Here is a 22,685-nt window from a genome sequence, read left to right on the forward strand (position 1 = left end):
GCCGATGGTGAAACGACCGAAAACGGGTCACATGCGCAAGTTTTTCAAAACACTGATTGCCGGTAAAAGTAATCAAAGCGTTAAAAAGCCAGTTGCGAGCAATTCGCTTGATAATAATGGACAGGCGGCTGAAATGCCTGATTCAACCAGTCAAATTCCATCCACAAGTACGAAAACAATTATTAACTGTTCGTCCAACTACATAAGCGAAGACGAAAGATCCCTTAGAAATGACATGCGGCCAAGTTTACGCGGCGCTACTTTGTGGGGTGTGAAAAAAAACTGTCGCATAACTGGTATAGTGAAATATCGACGAGAGTTAAAACTGTACAAGGCTCTTGTCGGCATGTTGATCGAGGCTAAATTCGAAAACATGTGGAAGACTATTGCTCAAAAGAGTTTTCAGATAGTGAAAAAACATTACAAGCTTCAAACTTCGAGGAAATATTTATCGGCCGGACCTCACGATCAACATTCTCGGCATCGATTGTGGACCGAAAATGTTGACCCTGCAGCTTATAGAAATCAAGAAAACGAAATCGAAGGTTTTACCGAAAACTTAGGTCATGATCAGTCTGAACTTGCAGCTGCAGGTAATTCAAAGACTGCAGTGCAGAGCAAGGATGATAATTTTTGCCATAGGACTAATAAGAATGAACACGCGATAAAGCGAGCGGTGAATTCTTTCGCTGAAGGGATCGACCTTACGTTGAAGGAATTCGGTGAAGAAACACAGATCGAAGGATCTAATCCGGATCCCTACGAATTTGACCCTGTGCTCAATTCAATGCAACACCGGGATAAAATTCGGGACAAGAAATTAACTACAAACACTGTAGCCAAGACCTCAAAGCTAGTGAAAAAAAATGACAGTCGTCCGAAGATTGAGGTAATAGATTTAAAACAGATCCCGACCATATCGACGAATCGAGAGAATTTAATCTCGTCGTTTGAGAGTGAAGATCGCGAGTTTTCGAAAAAGACAAATAAGAAGAGGGAACTTGCAGAACAAGGTACTAAATCCGGCAGTAATGAGATTGGGGAAAATAATGATAACGTATCAAAGAAATCGGGGAAGAAATTTTCGGTACATAAATTGAAAAATTCTAAGGAATCGAAATTGAACGTTGAAACGAAACGCGGGTATCATACCTGTTCGTGTACCGATAATCGTTCAAAAGTGCGACAAGCGTCAAAAGGGATAAAAATTTCTTCTTACTCAATTCCTGAGAGCATCGTTCATCCTTGTTTGAACCCAAAAAAAGGGTTCGGGAATCGTTCGACACCGGAGAAAACCGGGCTCGATAAAATTGGGGGCAACGAAAGTCTTGCATCTCTGATTGTTCGAAAGGAGCCTGAAAAATTTTATTCGCGTCTGGAGTGCAGCGAGGTGGTGAAATTGAAATCGGATCCGAATAAAGATGTTCACAATCAAACGTTAATTATCGACACTGCGGAAGTAGAACCTCAGAAAAAGATGAAGAAGAGTGTAAAACTAATACCAAGCTCCCACATGATTAAGAACGTCAAACCTTTGAAAAAATTTTCAATAGCCAACTTCACGTTGCCGGAAAAGGAGATCACGAATAATGACGATCAGATTAAGGCTACGACGAAACGTAAGTCGATCAGTGAACGTTCGGCAAAATCAAAGCTGCCAATTACGTTATCAAAATATTCAATCCCCATAAGCATCGAGGTTGATTATTCAACGAGAAGAGACTCACACGCTGGAGTTTTCCTCGGAAATTTAATTCAGTCAAAAATCACCAGATACTTTCCGGTGTCGAAGCCGCCACAGCCAGCGACAAACAATTGCCTGCAGCCTGAAAAAAAAACACTAACGATAATCACAGATAATCACCTACAGCAGGACCGCGCAGAGGAAAACGGAAACAAAATTGAGCGCGGAAATAACGCGGGACTTTCAAAAAATCAATTGCAATTTGCCGCGCCAATCATTCAAAGCGATATTTTTTTAAGCAGTTGGGAACGGTTAAATTTTATGAAAGACGATCATGCAACGCGGAAGCAGATGGTTAATAATTTGAGAGTCATAACTCGCGACGAATATTTATACGGTAAACTGAACAGCAATCGTCGTCAACATCGTAAGCGTTCTATGAAAATGTCTTCGCTCATCGCTAACAGAGGTTTATCACTTCGAGATAATAATATCGATATAACTGAAGACAATTTCAATCCCTGTACTCAGCAAAGTATTATCGAAGATAGCAATGTTTCCGAATTAACCGAGGTAATTCCATCGAGTTACTCGATTTTTTCCTATAATGTCGAAAACAACAATACAGCTGACAATGAGACCAACTGCGATCTCGACTCTCAACAAAAGGAAGAATTACTCGCGCCATGGGATACTCTTGATATTTATGAGAAAGTTACTCGCTGGCACGACGATACGTTTGAACCATAATCCGACATAATTTTCGCAAGTTTTTTTTTTCTATTTTATATGAAAGAAAAACACTTGTTTCAGTTTACTCTGATTCTGTATTTTCTTTTTTCTTGCTTATTATATATATGTGTATTATACCGTTAACCATCTGGGAATATATGCGAATATTATTGTTGTTTAATCCTTAGACGTGAGAATCAGTCGTAACTCTATGTATAAATCGTAACAAATAATTCGGTGGAATAGTTTTTTTCCACTTTTGTTTCCTTTTTCTCTAATTAACTACAGTTTATATAATTGTATTTTTTTATTCTTTTTTAATTTTTGTTCTTAATTCAAAAATGGCATATTATTCTTTATATTTCAGTCTCAGTGTTGTACAGTTTGGAAAAACTAAGATAATACTAGGTATGACACTTATTATTATTATAATTATACTTTGTACCTACATGAAACGCAACGATAATATTATATGCGTGGTATTCGTCATATTATAATATATATATATAATAATTATATATTTCAATTTTTCAAATTAGTAATCATCACGCTTTCTAATGTAACGGTATATTATTGAAGAATATTTTGCATGTGTGGATTGGATAAAGTGACACACGATTAACGCGAGAAAAATTTATGTATACATTTGGTGAGTTGTTAGAGTAGTATTACAGACATAGGTATTAGGTATGCATTCCCCTGCGTATATCCTATTATTGGTAGAAGTATATAGTTATATGAAAAATACTGAACGGTTGCCCAGCAAATATTATTATCATTTCATTGCATATTATAATGTAATGTATTCATTATTTTCTATTCGTTTCTTTAGTATAATTTTGGTGGGTGATATATGAAAAAAAAAAGACAAAAAAAAAAAAAACTTTTTCAAGCTCAGCGATAGTAAAAGATACATATTTTATTTAAAATGAAACTTCGATAGCAAAACGTAAAGATTGTTACGTTTGATTTGAAAAACTAAATCGATAATCTGACATGAAACAAATAATTAAAAAAAAAAATTTGTATGTTTGGAAAACTTTTCATTGTCTCGTATCATTTTTGATAATATCAATCGATGCGCAATGTTTACTACTACCAACAAGCTATCCCTCATTCGGTAGTTGACAATGGTTCAACAATTCACTGCCCGGGATAAATCAGTCGACAACGAACAGTATTACCTGTTATTATAGCGTTACATTTGTACTGTGTCATTACAAAAATTGGGACAACATATTACCTTACGTATTACGGTATGAGTATGAATTAAACAACTACCAGTTTTACCGTATCAGCCGATATTGAATAAGAGATATAGTTTCAAATATTCGTAATTAGTGTACTTAAAATGGTATTACTTTTTTTTCTGACTTTTTTCTCCAGTCAAAATTTATGTTTCAACAATTTTTTATGGTAAGGGAATGATCGATGCGTAGTTGACAATATTAAGCGAAAACGCGTCGGAACATTTAAAACTACGAAAGCTGTCACTATTGTAAGTTAAAGTCTGCTAGTTACTTGTGAAAAAAAAAAAATAAAAAAAAACTACATACTGTTCGCCAGTGTTGTATGATTTTCTGATTTTTTTTTTGTTTTAGTTTTATAACAATTTACAACGTTTATTCGATATCATTCCTTTCTTTATGCAGCGGCGTACGTTACAATATTAAACCTTATTACTTATTACTTGTACTTGGGTTTTTTTTTTTTTTTTTTTCATATTTTTCGTTTTTTTTCCTAATAATTTTCTACTGGGAAATAATATAGATACAAAATAATAATATATAAAAATTTCTAGGACATGTTAACAATGACTGGACACGCGTTCTATTTCTTCAATTAATTTCATTGTCATCATGGAATTGGCTATAAAAAAAATCTTTAAAATCCAATAAATACGCAAGTGATGAGAAAAAACCAAAACTTAAAACGATGCATCACACGTTGCAAATTATTGCTTGCTAATTTCGATTTGAAACATGAAATTGTATTAAAAATAATTAGAAATTATAAGTTTAACGCGACGTTGGTAAATTTTTTTGACAGTTTATCGATGTTAAATAAAATTAAAAAAATATACAAAATATATATGTTATATAAAATTAAATGAATTTGATTTTTTTTTTCTTTTTTGGGGAATTTTTTTAGAAAACGTGTGCAATTCATTCAAATTGTGGACTTTGCCTCATATTATACTATAGTGTACAAATACACATACACCGATGTCAAAATATCAAATTCATAACAGTAATTAATATTAGGTATAAATGCCCAGAAAATTATCATTATTACTAATATTGTTATTATTATTACTATTATTAAACGCACTTAATCTACGTATGTCCTTTTGAACTCAGGTAATTCAAGTATGACTTTTTCCTCGTTACATTTACGTTTACGTTTACAGGAATAAAATCTTCCGCATAAGTGAAGATGAAATGAAACGCAAAGAAAATTGTTGTATATCAGATTCAATCGATTTTGGCAAACTTGCAGGGGAGGTAAATATATGCTAAGTGTTATTTGATTGATTCTGAATTCTCGGATAAACTAATGACACCGATTTTTTAACAGAATATAACAGTTTTAATAATAATATTACTGTTACTATTATTTTCTGGAATGACTTTTAGCAGCATCAGTTAATTTGTAATAATATCTTCCGTGATTTCATGTCAGTATATCAATAATAATAATAATATACGGGTATGATGATAAAATTAAAATTACTATTTGCACTCACTCGTATACACTTACAAGTATATATACAATATACAAATTCATTGCAATGCGTATCATACAGTTATCAGTTATATTACTTAAAATGTAAAAACCAAATGAAGTCTAAATTGTTTTGTAAGAGATCATCAATAAAATCACAAGATACACGTTACGTTTTCACTGTCTCGTTCATTCTTCTATTTACAACTATTATATTTACAAATAAGCGAAATAGTTTCTTACCGTACGTATTGTATAGATTGGACATTTTACGAACAAACGACAACGAATCACCATTTCTAGATAGTTTTGTACCAAAATTGCATGGCGAACGATGAAATAATAAAAATATAATACATACGCGTCAAGAACGTAACAATTGATTGATAATAAAGGAGGGATCGAAATTACTGTAGTTAATTTATATCACATGTTTTTGTATGACATTGTAAATTAGTGAATATATGCTGTATGATTAAAATCGAGTGACGCACTTGTGTTACATGTATGCATGTAGCAAGAGTATAGCGATTAACGATTAACTGTTAAAAAAACTTTCGTCACCTTCTCACAATTCTCAGATAAAGCAATAAACGGAGAAACAATCAAACAACGAGCAAAGGTAAAGTTAATGTTATTGCTGTTGGGAGAATGAAATAATTTAAAAACTAATTTCAAGTATAAATAAATCCCTGTACACAATAATAATAATAATAATAACTGATCTCGGAAATGGTCGCCATATATAGATGTCGATTTTTCTATCATACTCTTCAACAAATTCTTCAATTTTAAATATATGTACATGGGTATATAACGTATACATACCTTCCAGCCGACGGTTGTGATTTATTGTAAAATATAACTATAATCATGTAAGTCTTACGTATTTTCACTGGTTCGATTACGTGTTTTCGTATTACGGCTGCTGTTACTGCTGCATGGTAAAACGTGCAAGCAGTTATTCCGTCAGACTAAAAGAATAAAGACAGATTGAATTGTAACGCTTGTACACTAGTTTTCCTGGAACGAAAGAAAATCGACAAGAATGATAAATTTTAACACTTCAAGAAATTTACTCACCAAATTTTTTCTTCGTTCTATCTCTCCGACTGAATTCTACAAGAAAGAAAAAGAGGGAAAAATTAATGTTTAAATAATGATATATATGAGTTATCCTTCAATTTTTGTAATACTACATCACTAAATCCTTAATCAAACAGACATGTTTTCATAACTTTGAGTTACATTATTCTTGATACGCAAATTCTTGTTTCATAAAAAATAGAGTTGAACAAGTGTATCAACTTTATTACAACATATCCTTACCTTTTACATGCTTCATCTTCCAGAAGTGATGAATTTATGATTTTTATTTTGAATATAATCTTCAAAAATAAATTTTTCAATTGAATTGAAATTGTAGTTTTACTCGCCTATAAATGTGTATGAATCTAAATTCTAAACCGAATTTTATCAGTGAAAGAACATACCAAAGAAATTGCTCACGATTTTTGGAAAATTATGAAATGTTTGTTATTAGCTTGCATTCATTTTTTACCGTAAGGTAAAGCAGAAAATTATGCAGGTTTGTATGAAATACTCAATGAACGAAGAGCAGAATAATAATGCAATATGCACAAAGATATCTTCGTTGATGATCGCACATCTTATCTTCATGGATGTAGATGTCAGTTCTTCATTGACGAATGAATGTTGAATGTCGTTAAACGTTTTCATTGACGCCGATGTAAGAATTTTTACTCGTCGGTTGAATATCTTAACAACTTTTTTTCGGAAACATCAATTTCGTGATATCAAAGCAAAGTTTTCTGGTTCCAGATACACGAAGCAAATAAAAATATTCACACAACTGCGATTTAGTTTTAAATTTTGTATAAAAGCTGATTATTGTGCCACGGATGTAACAGCTAAGAAAAATTGACACGGACATAACCGTTAATCTGGAAAAAAATAAATATAATTGTAAATTACCTCTTCTGATAACGTTTGAATGCTTCTCTTGTGGCTTTGGCTGATTAACCGTATAAATAATGCCTTCATTTTCTAACGACGGCATCAATTTTGTAGTGATCTTGCGTTTCTTCAGAGATGGTTCTTCCGTGTTGTGAACAGTGAAAGTTTTCCTGACGTTGAGCTCCTTGACAGACTGGGTAGCTTGAGTTGTAACACCTCGTCTCATGTAAGACCGCGGTTTTATAATCTTCTGAACCTGATCTTGCTGTGTCCCTGTATTACTGCTGACAGACCTGGCAGCCGTCGATTGCGTTTTACCGACAAAATCGTCGGTACGATTTTGTACAGTAAAGTTAACTTTAGGAAGCTTAGAATATGGCTTATCTTTCGAGGTAGCAGGTGTAATGTTAGGCGTCAATTTATACACGATATGACGACTGCTGACAGGGTCGGTGTTCATACTTTTCAACAACTTCTCACCCTGCACGGTATTTCGTTCAAACATCAACGCCGGCTTTGTCTTGCCGTTCAAATTTATCAACACTGATTTGTTATTCTTCTGTGCAGCGGCTATGCTCAGTTTCGTCAAATCAATACGTTGCAATTGTGGAGCTTTCAGCTGTTTGCCAAATGGAATGTCCCCCTCCTTTTTCACAATAAAGTGACTCTTGAGTAAACGTTGGTCTCTGCTATCTTCGCCTTTAATTTCATCTGCGGGTAATCTCGTCAGGGCAACTTGAACCTGCGACAGGTGCAAAGACTGGTCTTCATTTCGCTTGACTGTTTCATCTTCCTCAATTTTGGTCGATCGAGTCCTCGATTTGGCACATTTCTTAGATCGAGTGACATACATAACTTTGGGCTGTACGTGTTGCGTCGCAATTTTACTCTGCATGCATAAGTTTTGTTCTTGAAGATCGTCGTCGCTGGCGTCAGCAGCCGAACATAATTGTGATTTGACGGTGAAGTAACAAATTGCACCCTCGCGTATATTTCCGTCGATAGCGAAAGCTGCCTGCGACTGCTGCTCACCGCGAGTTTCGCTCAATGCATTTTGACTCTGTTGCGGAGTTGGAGGAGGCGTCAAGGTATTGTGACAAGATAGTTGCGACGTGCTCGGAGGAGGCATCAACATATTTGTGGATATCTGATTGCGATATTCGCCAATGGAATGTGTAGGAGAGTAAGGAACTGTTTGAACATGTAGAGGTGGCGGCGACGAGGCAAAAGTGTACGGCGATTGAGGAGCATCGACGCTATGAGGAGGAGTAAAATCCGTCAGTGTGCTCGTGGGTAAATCTTCGCTGTGATCAATCGAGTCTGGCGAATGCTGTATGATGTCTTTAAGTTTAAACGACGCAAAGTCTTTGAAATGATTCAATTTTGAATAATCATAACTATTCTCTGCCAGCGGTTGCATGTTGTTGAATTCATGAGAACCAATACATGATTGCAGCATGGATTTGACGTCGTTTAAATTATCAATCTCAGACCGATTGGTCACGTGCGATTCGCGGGTCGAAGTAGATATCTGTGTTATTATTGTTTCGTCGATCAACGCATGCTGTGGTAGGTGAATCAGCTCTTCTTCAAGCACAGGCATTTCAAAATCAGCTCGCTTACTGCTATTTAGTCCAAACTCTTCCAGGTCCGTGCAATTCAGACCGTCTTTTTGTTCTAGGAACAACTGGTCCTTGGTTTTTTTAGCGAGAGACTCGAGTGGCCGAAAAGTATCAGCTGACGAATGCTCGCTCCGAGAGAACAAATCCGACACTGTGCTGAAATCGTTTAAAAACGCACTCTGTTCTGCCGTAGGTGTCCTCCTGATCAATCTAGGATCGACTGTTTGTACATTAGAATACATAAAATCACTGGAAGGAGAATCCATGCTTGTCAAATCCGAATCTAGAAGGGAATTGAGAATGCCAATTGTGCCCAGGCTGCCTTCTGGCAACGATTTGGGCACTTCATCCGAGCAGGAAGCCTCCTCTATCGCATAATCTTCGCCAACCGACTGTGCAGTTTGTGATTGCCTAAGAGATTCCGTGAAAAATCCCATCACGTTGGAGGAGGATGTTTCGTTGCTACCAGATGTCATGGACAAGAGTTGTTGCTCTTCAAGGATATTTTGCATGCTCATATCACCGTTCAAAATGCTATCCAATATGTCAATGTTTTCAAATTCATCGATTTTACTACTATCCCCAAAATTTTCTACGTCATTGTTATTTGTAAGATCGTCGCACAGATGTATATCTGGTATTTGAAAAAAATCATTGTCCTCACTGCAGAGCAACTCTTTGTGAAAATTTTGCACTTTTCTTCCTTGATCCATTGATTTGCTGCAATATCGTTTCGCTTCGTCATCCTCGGACTGAGAATCAATATCATCTTTGCCTACCTCGATAACTTCATCCAAAGATAGAGCATGAATTAAACTGTTTTGCAGTTTGTTGTGGACAGCCTCGATAACCCCGTTTTTACAGTTATCGTTACCCACATCTAATGATTTAGTCTTCTTTGAAGTTGAAACAAATTTCTTGAAAATCGTCGCGATTTCTTTTGTGTACGTTTTATTATTATCACCCATATTCAGATCACGTTCCTTCTCCTGTTTCGCAGGTTCGATTGACGATCCAGATATCACGTTTATTTGTTCCTCTGTACCACAGCCAAAGATCGAAGCTGTAGTTGACACAATGCAAATTTCATTACTACCTTTTTTCATTTTCGTGTCGTCAGGAACGTTCGAAATATACTGTGAATTTTTACATGAAATTTTCGAAGGTATTGCCGCGTCAATTTCCGTCGTGTGACCAGCCTCTAATTTTACATTTGATGAAGGAACGTTTCGTTTGACGAAAATGTCCTTTTTCTTCTCAGTTTCACCAGTAATATTAAAACTAGACGTATTTGTAATTGTAGTAATTAGATTATCACAGTTTTTATTAGTTGTACTATCGTCTATAACATCGTGCGGCTCTTGCTTCGTGCTTTCTGTAGCATTTTTTCGTTCGGTTTGATCCGTACCATAATAAGAGCCACACGATTCTGACACAGTTTGAATATTATAAGCTCCAGAATCTTTCAGTTCTTCGTTTACGCAATCGGCAAATGTTGTGTGGACAAAAATTGTTGCATGTTCTTTCTTAAGTGGCGACGATTGTGATGTGATGAGGTTTTCAGAACTTTCTATATCTCCCATTTTATCAATAGTCGTATACTCCAGTTGTCCCATCAAATTACACAGTTCACACCCGTTACAATTAACGTTGCATTTATTTTTCTTCTGCTTTATCCCGCCAATGGGATCTGCATGTAGTTTAGTCACTCGTTTAGCAAATCTATTGCTATTCACCGATATTCTGTCCGTTCGCTCTGTACTTTCTGTGACTATATCTTCCGAAATTGGCTGGTTATTTGAGTTTGACTCGGTTTTTTCATTGTTGTTCTCCGTACTGTGAGCATCAGCCTTTTCAATCCATGTTTTATCAAGGATTTTGCATTCCTTCCTAATTTTTGATTTCTTACCGGCTTCTTTCAACCACTTCAACTTCTTTTTGTCTTTTTTCTTCTTCTGTTTGTCATTTTCTTTTTGCTTCTGTTCATCATTCTCAGCTGTCAAATCAATGAACACTACTTCACCTGGCAGTAATTTTGGAAAGGAAGGTATGAACCTTCTCAATTTCACCACTTTTTTAACAGGCTGTAATCCAACCACAGATTTATTTAGCTGAAGAATATCTTCTTGTTGTAATCTGTTAATAGATTCCAAGTTGATCTGTAAATACAATGTACAAATAATTCAATTTTGTTCAAGTCAATAAAATATTGGCTCAAACTGGTCATTACTGTCATTAAAGCTCACCTGCGCAGAAGGCACCATGTCAATGCTATCCATAACTTTGAATCTTTCAATAGAATCTGGCAGTGAAATAATGTGTTCGCTTAATTCATATTTAATAAAACTGTCGCAAGCTTTGCGTAGATCAAATGAATTAGGTTGCAGTAACCACAAAGTTCCATTCTTATGACACTCTGGCGGTTTTGGTATAATCTTTCCAAGCTCGGTATTCGATATCGGAGTTCTTTGACCAAGTATTGCAACGCCCAATTCGTTAATATTCTTCTTCTCCTGCAAGTCATCCTTTATTCGTTTCCATAATTTCAAAGCCAATAAGTAACGAACATAAGTCACATCCGTGATGCTTGTTGTGCGATCGGATAAACCAGCGAACAATTTTCTGCAAAGGTGAGAAGAAATTATGAAAAATTTCGTGAATAATGCTTCAATGTTGTCTAAATCTTACGTTGTAACTATAATACGCACGCGACGCAGTTTTTTTTTTTCACTCTTTCTTATAAGAAAACTTGATAATACATACGTAAGTATGGGACTGCATATTTGAATGTAATTTTTGGTTATGAATTTGGCCCTCAACAAAACCCTGAATATATGTTCTTCTGAATTATCTGTAATATAAATTTGTTGATCATCAATAGAAGCTTTGTTAAAAAATATAAAAAATCAAATTATGAATTATCAAAAGTTAATCGAAAGTTACAATCACATGACTGACCCAGATATATGAACATGGCCGTAAGTAGCTTGGCAGCAATTTTTGAAGCCAAATCTTTGCCTCTACGAGATGCCTTAAGCTCCATGTCAAAATACATTCCCAATATCTCTGACATCTTATCCAAATATTGATTATGATCATCAACTCTCTGTAAGTAAATTTTTAATACATCATTCACACTGCATGGTAGACGTCAACGATTTCGTATTAATATTTACTGTAATTTCTGTGGTTGCAAAATAAAAAATTCTCTCCTGTTCCAAGATTTACCTCTTTAATATTTTTCCAGTAGAGATGAAAAAAGATCAAAGTTTGGCTCATTTGAGCCTTTAGCTTGGCTGCTCTATGGGGCTTAGTGTAACACTTATTCACATCGCGTGACATATTCCTATAATTTGAATGATTGTTAAGTTTTAAGACAATAAATGTGATGGAAAAAACACAATGGATACATCGTAAATAACAACTAACAAACTTACTCTATATATACACTTAGTAAACGATCAAGCAGCTTGACATTTTTGCTACCAACTGATGACTCAAGGACTCTTGAAAATTTAACGAGCCAAGGAAAGTTTTTGCCCAAGGATTTGAGGAGCTCAGAACCTTGGTGTTTTACAGCTCCATTAGGTTGAGATTCTTCCTCGTTCGTATACACAGTTTCCATACTTAATGAGGTAGGAGGTTTTCTTTGCAATAATTTTTTTACACCCTTTCCGGTTCCAAGTTTCTCTGCACCAACACGACAATAGAAATATTATTATATAGATCAAGAGTTATCCGTTTTAAATACTCGTCTGTCGCTATTGTAGGAATCATTATTTCATACCACGGTCGTCATGATCCTGGACATGGAGTAAGGGCGAAATAGAACTTGTGATGTCTGTGTCTTGCGTTGGTTGCGACATTTTCAGATGTTAAGATCTACAATCATAGACATATCACCTTTTCCGTCGAGCGCGTGTCCTGGAATAAAATTTTTACTAATATAGAAATGAAATGGTATTTCTAATACCAGAAAAACATCGTTTTTCAAGTTTCTGATACAATCTAAAAAACTATTTCAGTAACATGCAGGTCATTTTAAAATACATACATACCAAGAAATCACAATTACATGTATATTACACATAATCATTAAGTGGAGACAAATTCCGAATTAATGACGAGAAGACGATTCCGGAAATAAAGCAAGAAATGATAAGAACGTAGGAAGATAGGCAGGTGAAGGGTTGACAAAGAAGAGTTTCGGCGTCAACGATAAAGGTGGAAAAGAGGACGTAAATTTTCGATCGTTCCACGAACGCCTAGAAATCGATCGAGGTAAAAAGCGTAAGCGGGGGATTAACCCCCTGTGTTATTTAAACGTAAATAAGCTACGCTGTCATCATCAATCCCTGGCAACGCAGACACGCTATACTCTAGACTGCGCCATAGAAGGCGCGAGCGTTGTCGCGGACGGCAATCAACAATGAAACCAGGGATTACAACCGAGCTTTCTCTTGGATTGAGAATTTAGAGGCGAAAAAGCACCAAACCGTACCTTACCGACGAGTCACTCGATGGCTCCACTGGCGAGCTTCGCATATCGAATTCCCATCGTTAATTACACAAATATACTCCGTTTTTCCACGGCAAATTCCATCGCAGGCGGTACCCAATTCGCCTTCACGTTTCGGTGGTTTTCTTCTGCATGTTTTTACCACTGCGCCAACAACCGACTCCGTGTTTTGTTTGCTACTCCTAGCGCCGTCTGTCGCTGCGTTCACGGATGTTCACCGCCATACATACACCTTCCGGTTACAATACGTCGGCAAGACGGCGTTAGCCTAGAGGATTGGATATCTGCTAATACACCGACACATGCAAAGCTCAAATAGTTTTGAAAACGAGTATAAATATAAGGGGAAAATGCCGCCACAGCGAATGCCGCGCATCCTCAATGATTTTTATCGCGTTTTACCGTATGAGATAATTCGGTATCTGTTTATATACAGATCGGTCGTCTGGGGTACTAGATAAAAATCGTATACGTACACATGCGTCGACGGGAGACCAGTAGCGAGAGCCTGTACGACAGCATTTAGAAGCTGCAGACGTGACACGTACCGAATGGCTAAGTCAACTGGCAACAGCAGCGGCCGATCACGTATGTGACATGGCGTCCGGGTAGAAGAAAGTTGACTGTTAAATAAACGTTAATGTTGTTTTTATGACATTAACCGTACGAAAAGGCAACCTCCGAGGCCGCGAATTTCCCACAGACACTTGCATTGATGGTAATGCATGCAAGGAAACCACAAAGGATTAGCGATGGGTAGGGCATCGCCGTCAAATTTTGATTCTGACACAACCAACCTCTCACTCACCACATACCTACTATACCTCGAATCCACTCGAACCTCTTCTCCACCACCGCCATTCACAGTGAATTTTCCCGAGATGGATGGCCGTCGTTCCTTGACAATTCATCACGGAAATAAATCCGTTACCTTTTTATAATTCATATATCCTTTTATGATTACAGGTACTTTGAAAAGCACCAGGCCCATCCCTATCAGGTAAATATCCGGGGGTAATTCTCCCACGTTCAAGGGCGGGATTTTGCGGGGGATTAGCTAACAACAAATTGACATACGAAAATTTTTTCATACATTTAATTATCGTTGTTACCCTTGTTCGATTTTTCATCGACAAGTCATTCGCGGAATAACATCATTTCAGACCATTTTACCATCGCGGTGACAATTATCCGACACAATCTCCCGTACGAACTTATCATATGTTTTCATCTCCGTTTTCACAAAGCTGATATATTTCGTTACCCCCAATTTTTCACTATTTCTTTTTACCTCTTATTCATTCATTTCATCGAGTTGAATATACGTTTTCTCTCATTTCTCGTACATCATTCGCTCTTTCTCTCTCTCTTTCTCTATCTCTCCCTCTCTCTCGCTCTCGCGCGCGTTCATACTGCAACAAAAATATAATTACAATATTTATATGTATACTTTTTTCATCTCCTCATTAACATCGTGTTTATGTTTTTCATTCGTCTCGTATGAATCGAAAGCTTTTCCATGAGCTATGTGGAAGAGACACTGAAAGGAAAAAAAAATGTAAATTTTCCGTGATGGAGCAATAATTTCGATCTCCCATTTCTACGCGAACTATACGAAACGTTTCGAACCTTTAGTGAAAAAAATAAACACTTTGCGATTGTCTCGTGTTGTAGCAGGCTGAAAAATATCGGTCAAATCATCTTCAATTACCTTTGAAAACCCATCATATTGAAGAAAACCGATCAGTTTACTGGACTGTAAACATAACCTCACTTTCGTTAAAAAATCAATAATCCAGATTTTCCCTTTGATTATTTAAGTCAAAAAACTGATTCATATTAGACCGTTTCGACGAACGAGAGATGATTTAACGCCGTGTTATCGCTAAAAGTAACGAATTATTTTTCACCCATGTAATGTCACCACTAAAATTTTACTCTTTGTTGATCGCTCTTCTGTTGTCTTTATAACGTTCTCTTTTTTTTTGTCCTCTCTCTTTCTTCATTTCTAACAAATGTTTATGGAAATACTTGCGTAGCCTTTGTTTGTTTTTTGAACAAAGATTTTCTTAAAAAATATATACAAAATAATGTTCCATTCATTCTCTTCATTTTTTTTCTTCCCTCCCCCGCCTAATATAACTGTAAAAACCTACGTTTGAAAATTTTCACTTACAGAACGCTAAGTATAGCAGTTCGAAGGGCGGCTATTCATCGTCGACAACGTCGTCGGACAGTCGATACGAGGGGCGAATGCGCGATTCCCCAAATGGTAACTCGTACAGTCCGGCAGGAGGCATGGGGATGGCGATGGGAGCGGACCGCGATAGCCCTCGTAGCTACCCAGCGAAACCTCTTTACAAAAAGGAGAGAGAAAACAGAGACTACAAGCTATCCTCTAGGGACAAGTATTCGGGTCAGTCGTTATTCTCGCGTCTCGTTTCATCGCAAGCCCCACCAATCACTAAGAGTTTGAAACGAATTAAATTTACAAACTTGATCCCTGCGTTTAGAATCTTTCCACTGACATTATCGGAGTAATTTTGGTCACTTGCATTTTTGATCGGTCAATTTTTTCTTGCCAAAAATATTCAAAGCTGATCAATCTTACCAATTCGCGTGCAAACTTCACTGATTTTCAGTTATTTTTACAATGATTTTCAATCAGTAAAACTGCAAACATTAATCGGCCCGAGTTCAAGTTCTTTGCGATATGTATTTTACAGTTTTCTTTAAATTACTGATACATCTTTTTGAGTCATATTTGAGAGAGAAGTTTTTATGGAGTTTTGAAGGAGCCACTAAGAGTTATGAACGTTTCATTCCTGCAAGCATGATTGTTAAATTTTAAAAATTTTTTAAAATTTTATTTCATATCCTTTTTTTCGGACAACCATTAGCTCATCCTACAGGAATTAATAATTCTATTCTTTCAGTATAAAAACACAGTTGTGTCTTAACGTTTTCAGCCCTAACATGCTTGCTTGCATATGTGTAGATTGTGCACGATCCCCGAAAGACAAGAGAAGCCGTGAAAGTAGGGACTCTGAGCACAGGACCAACCATGATAGGAGCGGCGCAGAGGTGAGATTTAGACAGGATCACAATATTATTGATAAACTATTCACAGACACATTGTTTATGTTTCTAAAATAAAGCGACTAAAAATATTCTACGGGTTTCAGATGTTTTTCATTTACAACTTGCATCTAATGACATAGAAATTGTCTTTTCTCCAAGGTACAACGACTTGCATAACATTTATGTGTTTCTTTTATTGATAGATTTTACATCCCTTAAAACTATCGTCAAATTCATCACGAGATTCGGCATCTCAACGAAAACCAGCACATAATTCCTGTCAGGTTAGTATCAGCTTTGGTTTATTTATGGAAAGAAAGAAAAAAAAATTGGACCGCCCAGAGACAGTGCAATCATGTTTCGGTAATTAATATTAGTTCTCATTTCTATCATACGATTCTTTTAAATTTCAATCATTCGTGGAGTTGAACTAATACTTGGAAAATGAAACTGCCGTAACGTATGAAGCGAAACTTCAGAATATCTTTCTAAATTAATCAGTAATTCTTTCCGAAGCTTAATCCACACCACAGACCATTTCTAAAATTTTCATTTTGCTTCTTGTCTATTTAACGTAATTAATATAATAGAATTCAGTTCTTAACAAATAAAGCCAATCAATGAATTTGTTTGAGATCTTATGCAGGTAGTATTGAATATAAATAGAAGTAATACTTCTTTTTCAATGTAACATAACATGGATGTTGCAGTTGTTTTTGACAAGAAATATTTTTTAAAGTTGTAAAAGGGTTTGCGGTACAAATAGGATGTCAAATACAATTTTTTCGGGAAATTTTAGAACACTATGTTTAGGACAAACGGGGTGATGAGCGAGGTGGTGGCGCCATGGAGAGAACGGCTCGATTTGGGGACTGGTCGGAGCACATGAGCTCATCTGGGAAAAAGTATTACTACAATTGCAAGACGGAAATCTCGCAATGGGAGAAACCCAGAGAATGGATCGTCCGGACAGACAGTCGGCAACGTCAATCTAACGATTATTCATCTAGGTCAAGTAAGTAATAGAAAATTTAATGATATTTTGAGATAAAATAATACAGGGTTGTTACATCACTGGAAAACCGGAGAAAACTAAAAAAAGTCCGGGGTTTTCATTGAGAAATGTGACGTGCGATGTATGTGAACCACCTCACGCCTGAACTGTTAACAATAACTTTTGCTTTTGTTACTATAAAGTGATGTTTTTTCATGCTTGCACGAAAGAAGCTTGCAGAAAAATTTGATACCATCTGACAAAATTAGGGCATATAAAATATCCCCTGGTCTCAGCAAATACATTGGACTAAAAATGGATAGATGTAATGTCGTAACCTAGGTCCACGAAAGTTGTTTAATCCCTGTGCAAGTTACAGTTTCATTGATGAGGCGAATCTTTCCAATTTTCCAGAGCATGCAAAATGTGAATCGCTGTAACAACCCTCAGTGTGATGTGTACTTATCCTTGTTTGTTTTTCATCCTCAAAAAAGTTAGCCAAGATTATTTGGATTGTGAAAGAAAAGAGAAAAAAATAACTAACAATAAGCTGGTTACAATCTAACATACATGGTAAAAATATTTTGGCTGAGGTTCGTGATTTTGATCCGCGTTGTTTTTAGGTCATGATAAACATTCCAACTCAAGATCAAATAGTAGCAGTAGCAACGTCCGGGATGGCAAGTCATCGCGGCAGTCTGATAAACGGGAGTATTGGAGCTCGTGTGGCGGAAGTAGCGGTGGTAGTAGCAGGGAGGATATTTCAATTAGAGAACGAGAACGTGACAAAGAACGAGAAAGGGAACGCGAAAGGGAAAGAGAATCCTGCAGGGAAGAGGTGGGAGTGGAACGTCAGGCACAAGATATGGACATCTCGCCGGGCGACTCCACACCCACCTCGGAACCCCTAACTTCTAGTACTCACGATACACTGCCACAAGGGCCTGTACTCCTTGCAACTGGTGAGCAATTACATACTTCAAACTCCTTTTCTCCCAAGATAAACACTTTCGATTCACCATCTGCGTTAGAATCGACAATGATTTTAATCGCAGCATTACCCCGATTCTTCGTTTGTTTTCCCTTAACTTCTTACATTAAAATACGTCGGAGTACAGCGTACCTGTAGTGTGAGAATTGAATAACTCGTACGTTTTTTTTGGCGTGCCATTTTCATATTGATTAAGGTACATAACAAATTTCTTGTTCTTCAAGAACGAATTACAATTCTCGTTTCCTTCAGCGTTACCTCGTCTGACTTCGCACCCACCATCTACACCACAAACACCCGGAAAGCTTAGTTCACCGACTCAACAACAGGGAAACAGTAATGCGCCGGGACCACCTGTTTCCCTCGTTAATTTACCAAGGCTTTTGTCACAAATCACTGGAAATAAAGAACAGCCCGACATCACCCCGCAAAAAGCACTCCAAACCATACAAACAGCCATCATGCTCTCTCGCCAAGTAAGTAAAGTACCCGATCCTCGATACTTGTTGACGTGATTTATTTTATCATTGTTAAATTCAAGCGATGAAACACAATACCATCGGTCCAGGAATCCGTCTATTCACTTCGAATTGACGGATTTTAATAGCGTAAAAAAATGGTTCTGTTCTTTGAAACAAATTATAAAATAAAACAATGAAAAACATAGAAATTCACCATTTTACAGCAGTCAAGTAGCAGCGATAGAGGTAACGGTGGCAATGATGTGATGGCTCCGTTGAAAGTCGACACTACAGGAAACGTAGCAAGTGAGGGACCACCCACTCCGACGCATTCGGAAACGCAGGACTGTATCGATGCTCGAAAGTGTAAGAATGAAATTTTGAGGAAAAGAAGAAATTTAAAGAGTTTGTTAATAAGAATAGTGGGTAGATTTTTAATCGCTATTTTCTCGTTACCGTTTTGCACAGTGACAAGTCCTGGTGGGACAAATCCTGGAGTACAAGGTGTCAGCTCTCTGCAAGGGTTGGGGACACTGGCGTCGTTAAGTAGTCTAGGAAACGGGGGAGGACTGCAAGCCTTGTCCAGGGTGCAGCCTCCGCTTACCCCTTCCCTCACACCCTCGCTAGCCAATCATTACCGAGAGGATTTAACGCAGCATGTGCGGGCTTTTCCTGCTGACAACCTTGAGAAACAGGTTTGTTAATGTGAAATTAATTCTTCTTCGTCTTACGGTATAGAAATAAAAATAAAAAAAAATAAAACACATAGGATACATTTATTTTTTATCTTCTTTGTTGATCCTCCAACAACAGTTTGACAAAATTTTATAAATATACGTAAAATTCTAATGAAATTAACGATAGAGATTATTCGTGTACCAATTTGATTAATAAAAAAATTCTATTCACTTTGTTTACAATTCGCAGGCACAAAAACTCAGCGAGGAAGCACACACAATGGGTAGCCTGCAGTGTACACGAGTCTCAGCTGAGCTCAAAACAGCCCGGTCAATAGTGAGGCTAACGGAAATCCAGGCGACATTACAGGAACAAAGGTAAATTGATTAACGATGCTTTTAAAGTGAAATTAATTATCACTAACTGCGTGGAAAGTCAAAACTTTGAAATTCTGGTTTGCCTGACACCCAACGATAAAAAGTCGCTTCACCGCATTTAACCGAATCTTCTTTTAAGTATCAAAGCTAGCTAGCAATAACAGTAAAACCATTTGCATGATAAAAGAACATTCCCAATTAGGATAATACTTTGGGCATATTTTTTTCTCATCGATGATGGTCTGTTTATTAATATTATTTTTACCGCTATCTGAAACGTACCGAAAACACAGTCACAACCTTGTCTAATTAATTCCAATGACATTTTCCTTGCGATATAGTAAATCCCATCATCACCAAATCATAAAATATCTTTTGTTACAGGATATTATTTCTCCGTCAGCAAATTCAGACACTGGAAGAGTTAAAATCCCAAAATTCCTTTATGTCCGACGATTCTTAGTGTAATGGACTTTATAATATAATATAATATAATACAATAATAATAATAATAATAATAATAATTACACCCTATAATTAATTGAAGCGAGAAAAAAAAATAAAATAAAAATAATAAAACATAATTATTAATATTCTCATTAATATTGAATAATTAAGATTGTACCTAAATTATAATAATATCGTAATAGAAGTGATATGAATATAGTAATTGATATAACAGTCGGGCTGCTCGGAGAGGATGAGACGCTTTGCGAGCTGTGTCGATTGATGAGTCTTGTTGTTGTTGTTGTTGTTGTTGTTGTTATTATTATTATCATCATCATCATCATCATCATTGCTATTATTAATTATTAAACAAATTATGAATTCAATCCTCTCTGAGAAGCACGTAAGGCCTACCCAACCACAAGAAAGAAAAATAATAATAACAACAATAGTAATAATAATGATAATAATATACTATTCATCCGCCACACTCAAGTTAGTGAAATGAGTTGAATCTTCTATATCGGTCCAATTCTAAAAAAATGTACTAAAGCTTGCATTACGATGATGTAGAAACACACACACACAGGCACACATCCCTTGTATTTACCTTTGTTGTACGTGGCAATGTTTCATATCCCATAAAGAAAATGCGGCATTTTAACTAGTTGGAAAAAAACTATATATATATATATATATATATATTTATATATATATATATATATATATAAAAGGGGGAAACGTTTTGTTGTAAATCTAGGAATAAAATTCATGCCACAATTTTTAATCCAATTCTTTATACCACCATTTTCTTATATTGACGATCTAAGGTCTCTAGTTGCTGGTTTCAAAAGTATCAGTTTGTTGTTGTTGTTATCATTATTGTTGTTATTATTATCGTCATCGTCATCATTATTAAGGCACGCAAGCATCTTTAGCTCTTTTTGTTGTAAGAGACGTACTTTTGGTCGGTGTGATTGTAATTGTTCAGCCTTCGTACCTATGCAGCAGCAAAGTTTTTCTAAGAAATGAATGGCAAACGAGAAAAAAAAAAAACCAAAAAAAAAAAACCTTTTAAAAAAAGTAAAAGAAAAAAAAACCCACAGAGAAATCCCGGTTGAATATCTATACGGAAATGTAATATTGTAATTTTTGAAAATCATTATAATTTTTATATTTCCCTCGTTTGTTTTAGAACAATATTAGGTAATTCAATGAATTAGTAACGCTCGCGTATGCTACTTGAAAGATGTAATAACTAATGCTACACTTGTGTCGTTACAAGTCTGTTTTAATAACGAAATGTGTTTTCCAAGTGAAAATGGAAGTGAAAGGGGGAAAAAAAAACAATAAAAACAAACAAACAATTAAGTTAAACAGATATATTACTATTCTTGTAAAAAGAAATATTCGGAAAGATCTTGTCGTCTGCGAATTAACGTTGTATTTGTATGCATATACATATATATATATATATGTACCAAAATGTACCAAATACATACATATAAATATATATATATATATATAGATGAATACGTACGTGAATAATCTTTTTGCACAAATGTCACACGCAACGTGTGGCATACATATTCCTATAAGTAACTGATGTTAGTTGTAAAGTAATGCATTTTAGCTGCTAATAAATTGTGCATTTACAAAGTATAATGATTTCTAATATTAACGATTTAAATTTTAAAAAATCGTAGACGAGTGGAGAAAGAAAAAAAAAAAGAAAGAGAAAAATAAGGAAAAATGAAAGAAAAAAAAACTAAAAAAAAAAAAAAAACCTGTTAAAAAAAATGCAGAAATGAAATTTATAAAACAACCATGTACGAGTATCTTGGTGTTACGTATATCACTCCGTAAGAGTTGTATTTATAGTAAACATTATAATTATTAGTGAAAGATTGGATCGACTACTTATGTATTTTTAAACTATCCAGGAACAAAAATATCCTTTTGTTCTCATTACCTAATCCGCCGAAATTTTCGTTCACCATTTAGATCCGAGGCTTTAAATTTAGACGTTTAAAATTTTATCTGTATCCCCGATACATCTCTAATGTATATTTTGTAACAATATTATTATTCTTTATTTCACGCATTTTTTATTCTAACCACAACTTTTTTCTTCTCATCACTTTTTCATACAAAAAAGTTGACAAATCTCGCGTAACTTGTATACGCACATTTTCGATGTCTCTCAATTGATCTATAATTGAACAATTTGTCAATGAGTTAATTGAATTAAAGATTTGAAGCTTCGGCATCTATTAAATTAGTAATCAAACTGTCAATTTCTGTATGTATATATAAATATATATATATATATATATATATATATATATATACACAGTAGTAAAGATTCATTTTAGTAATTTTAGAGTTCGTTGTGCAG

At 35.7% G+C, this 22,685-nt stretch overlaps 2 protein-coding genes across 9 annotated transcripts; one reads left to right on the forward strand and one right to left on the reverse strand.

Moving 5' to 3' along the window:
• Nucleotides 1-3,937: 3,937 nt before the first annotated feature.
• On the reverse strand, nt 3,938-13,765 carry LOC107222285. 4 transcript variants are annotated; one of them, XR_006902943.1, is made up of 10 exons: nt 13,246-13,765; nt 12,527-12,663; nt 12,177-12,429; nt 11,968-12,085; nt 11,698-11,845; nt 11,503-11,590; nt 10,986-11,361; nt 6,470-10,898; nt 6,224-6,259; nt 3,938-6,114 (listed from the first exon to the last, which is right to left on the reverse strand). XR_006902943.1 is itself a non-coding variant. In XM_015661576.2 (10 exons), exons 2-10 carry the CDS (start codon nt 12,603-12,605, stop codon nt 6,110-6,112), a joined length of 4,866 nt encoding a protein of 1,621 aa, XP_015517062.2. In that variant the 5' UTR covers nt 12,606-12,663; nt 13,241-13,765; the 3' UTR covers nt 3,938-6,109. The 4 variants fall into 4 exon arrangements, 1 of the variants encoding a protein (XP_015517062.2); XR_006902942.1 differs by having other exon boundaries at nt 13,241-13,765; XR_006902944.1 differs by lacking the exon at nt 13,246-13,765 and adding an exon at nt 12,798-12,894.
• Nucleotides 13,766-13,836: 71 nt separating this feature from the next.
• On the forward strand, nt 13,837-21,668 carry LOC107222315 (WW domain-containing adapter protein with coiled-coil homolog). Of its 5 annotated transcripts, none has more exons than XM_046732031.1 (12): nt 13,837-14,014; nt 14,225-14,258; nt 15,437-15,674; nt 16,257-16,342; nt 16,543-16,623; nt 17,153-17,354; nt 17,957-18,295; nt 18,577-18,800; nt 18,992-19,151; nt 19,254-19,480; nt 19,713-19,840; nt 20,225-21,668. In XM_046732031.1, the coding sequence occupies exons 1-12, from the start codon at nt 13,974-13,976 to the stop codon at nt 20,301-20,303; spliced, it is 1,839 nt and encodes a 612-aa protein (XP_046587987.1). In that variant the 5' UTR covers nt 13,837-13,973; the 3' UTR covers nt 20,304-21,668. The 5 variants fall into 5 exon arrangements, with proteins under 5 accessions (XP_046587987.1, XP_015517109.1, XP_046587991.1 ...); XM_015661623.2 differs by having other exon boundaries at nt 19,010-19,151; XM_046732035.1 differs by lacking the exon at nt 17,957-18,295.
• Nucleotides 21,669-22,685: the final 1,017 nt, after the last annotated feature.

Source organism: Neodiprion lecontei, chromosome 2 (assembly GCF_021901455.1).
Source record: "Neodiprion lecontei isolate iyNeoLeco1 chromosome 2, iyNeoLeco1.1, whole genome shotgun sequence".
NCBI lineage: Eukaryota > Metazoa > Arthropoda > Insecta > Hymenoptera > Diprionidae > Neodiprion > Neodiprion lecontei.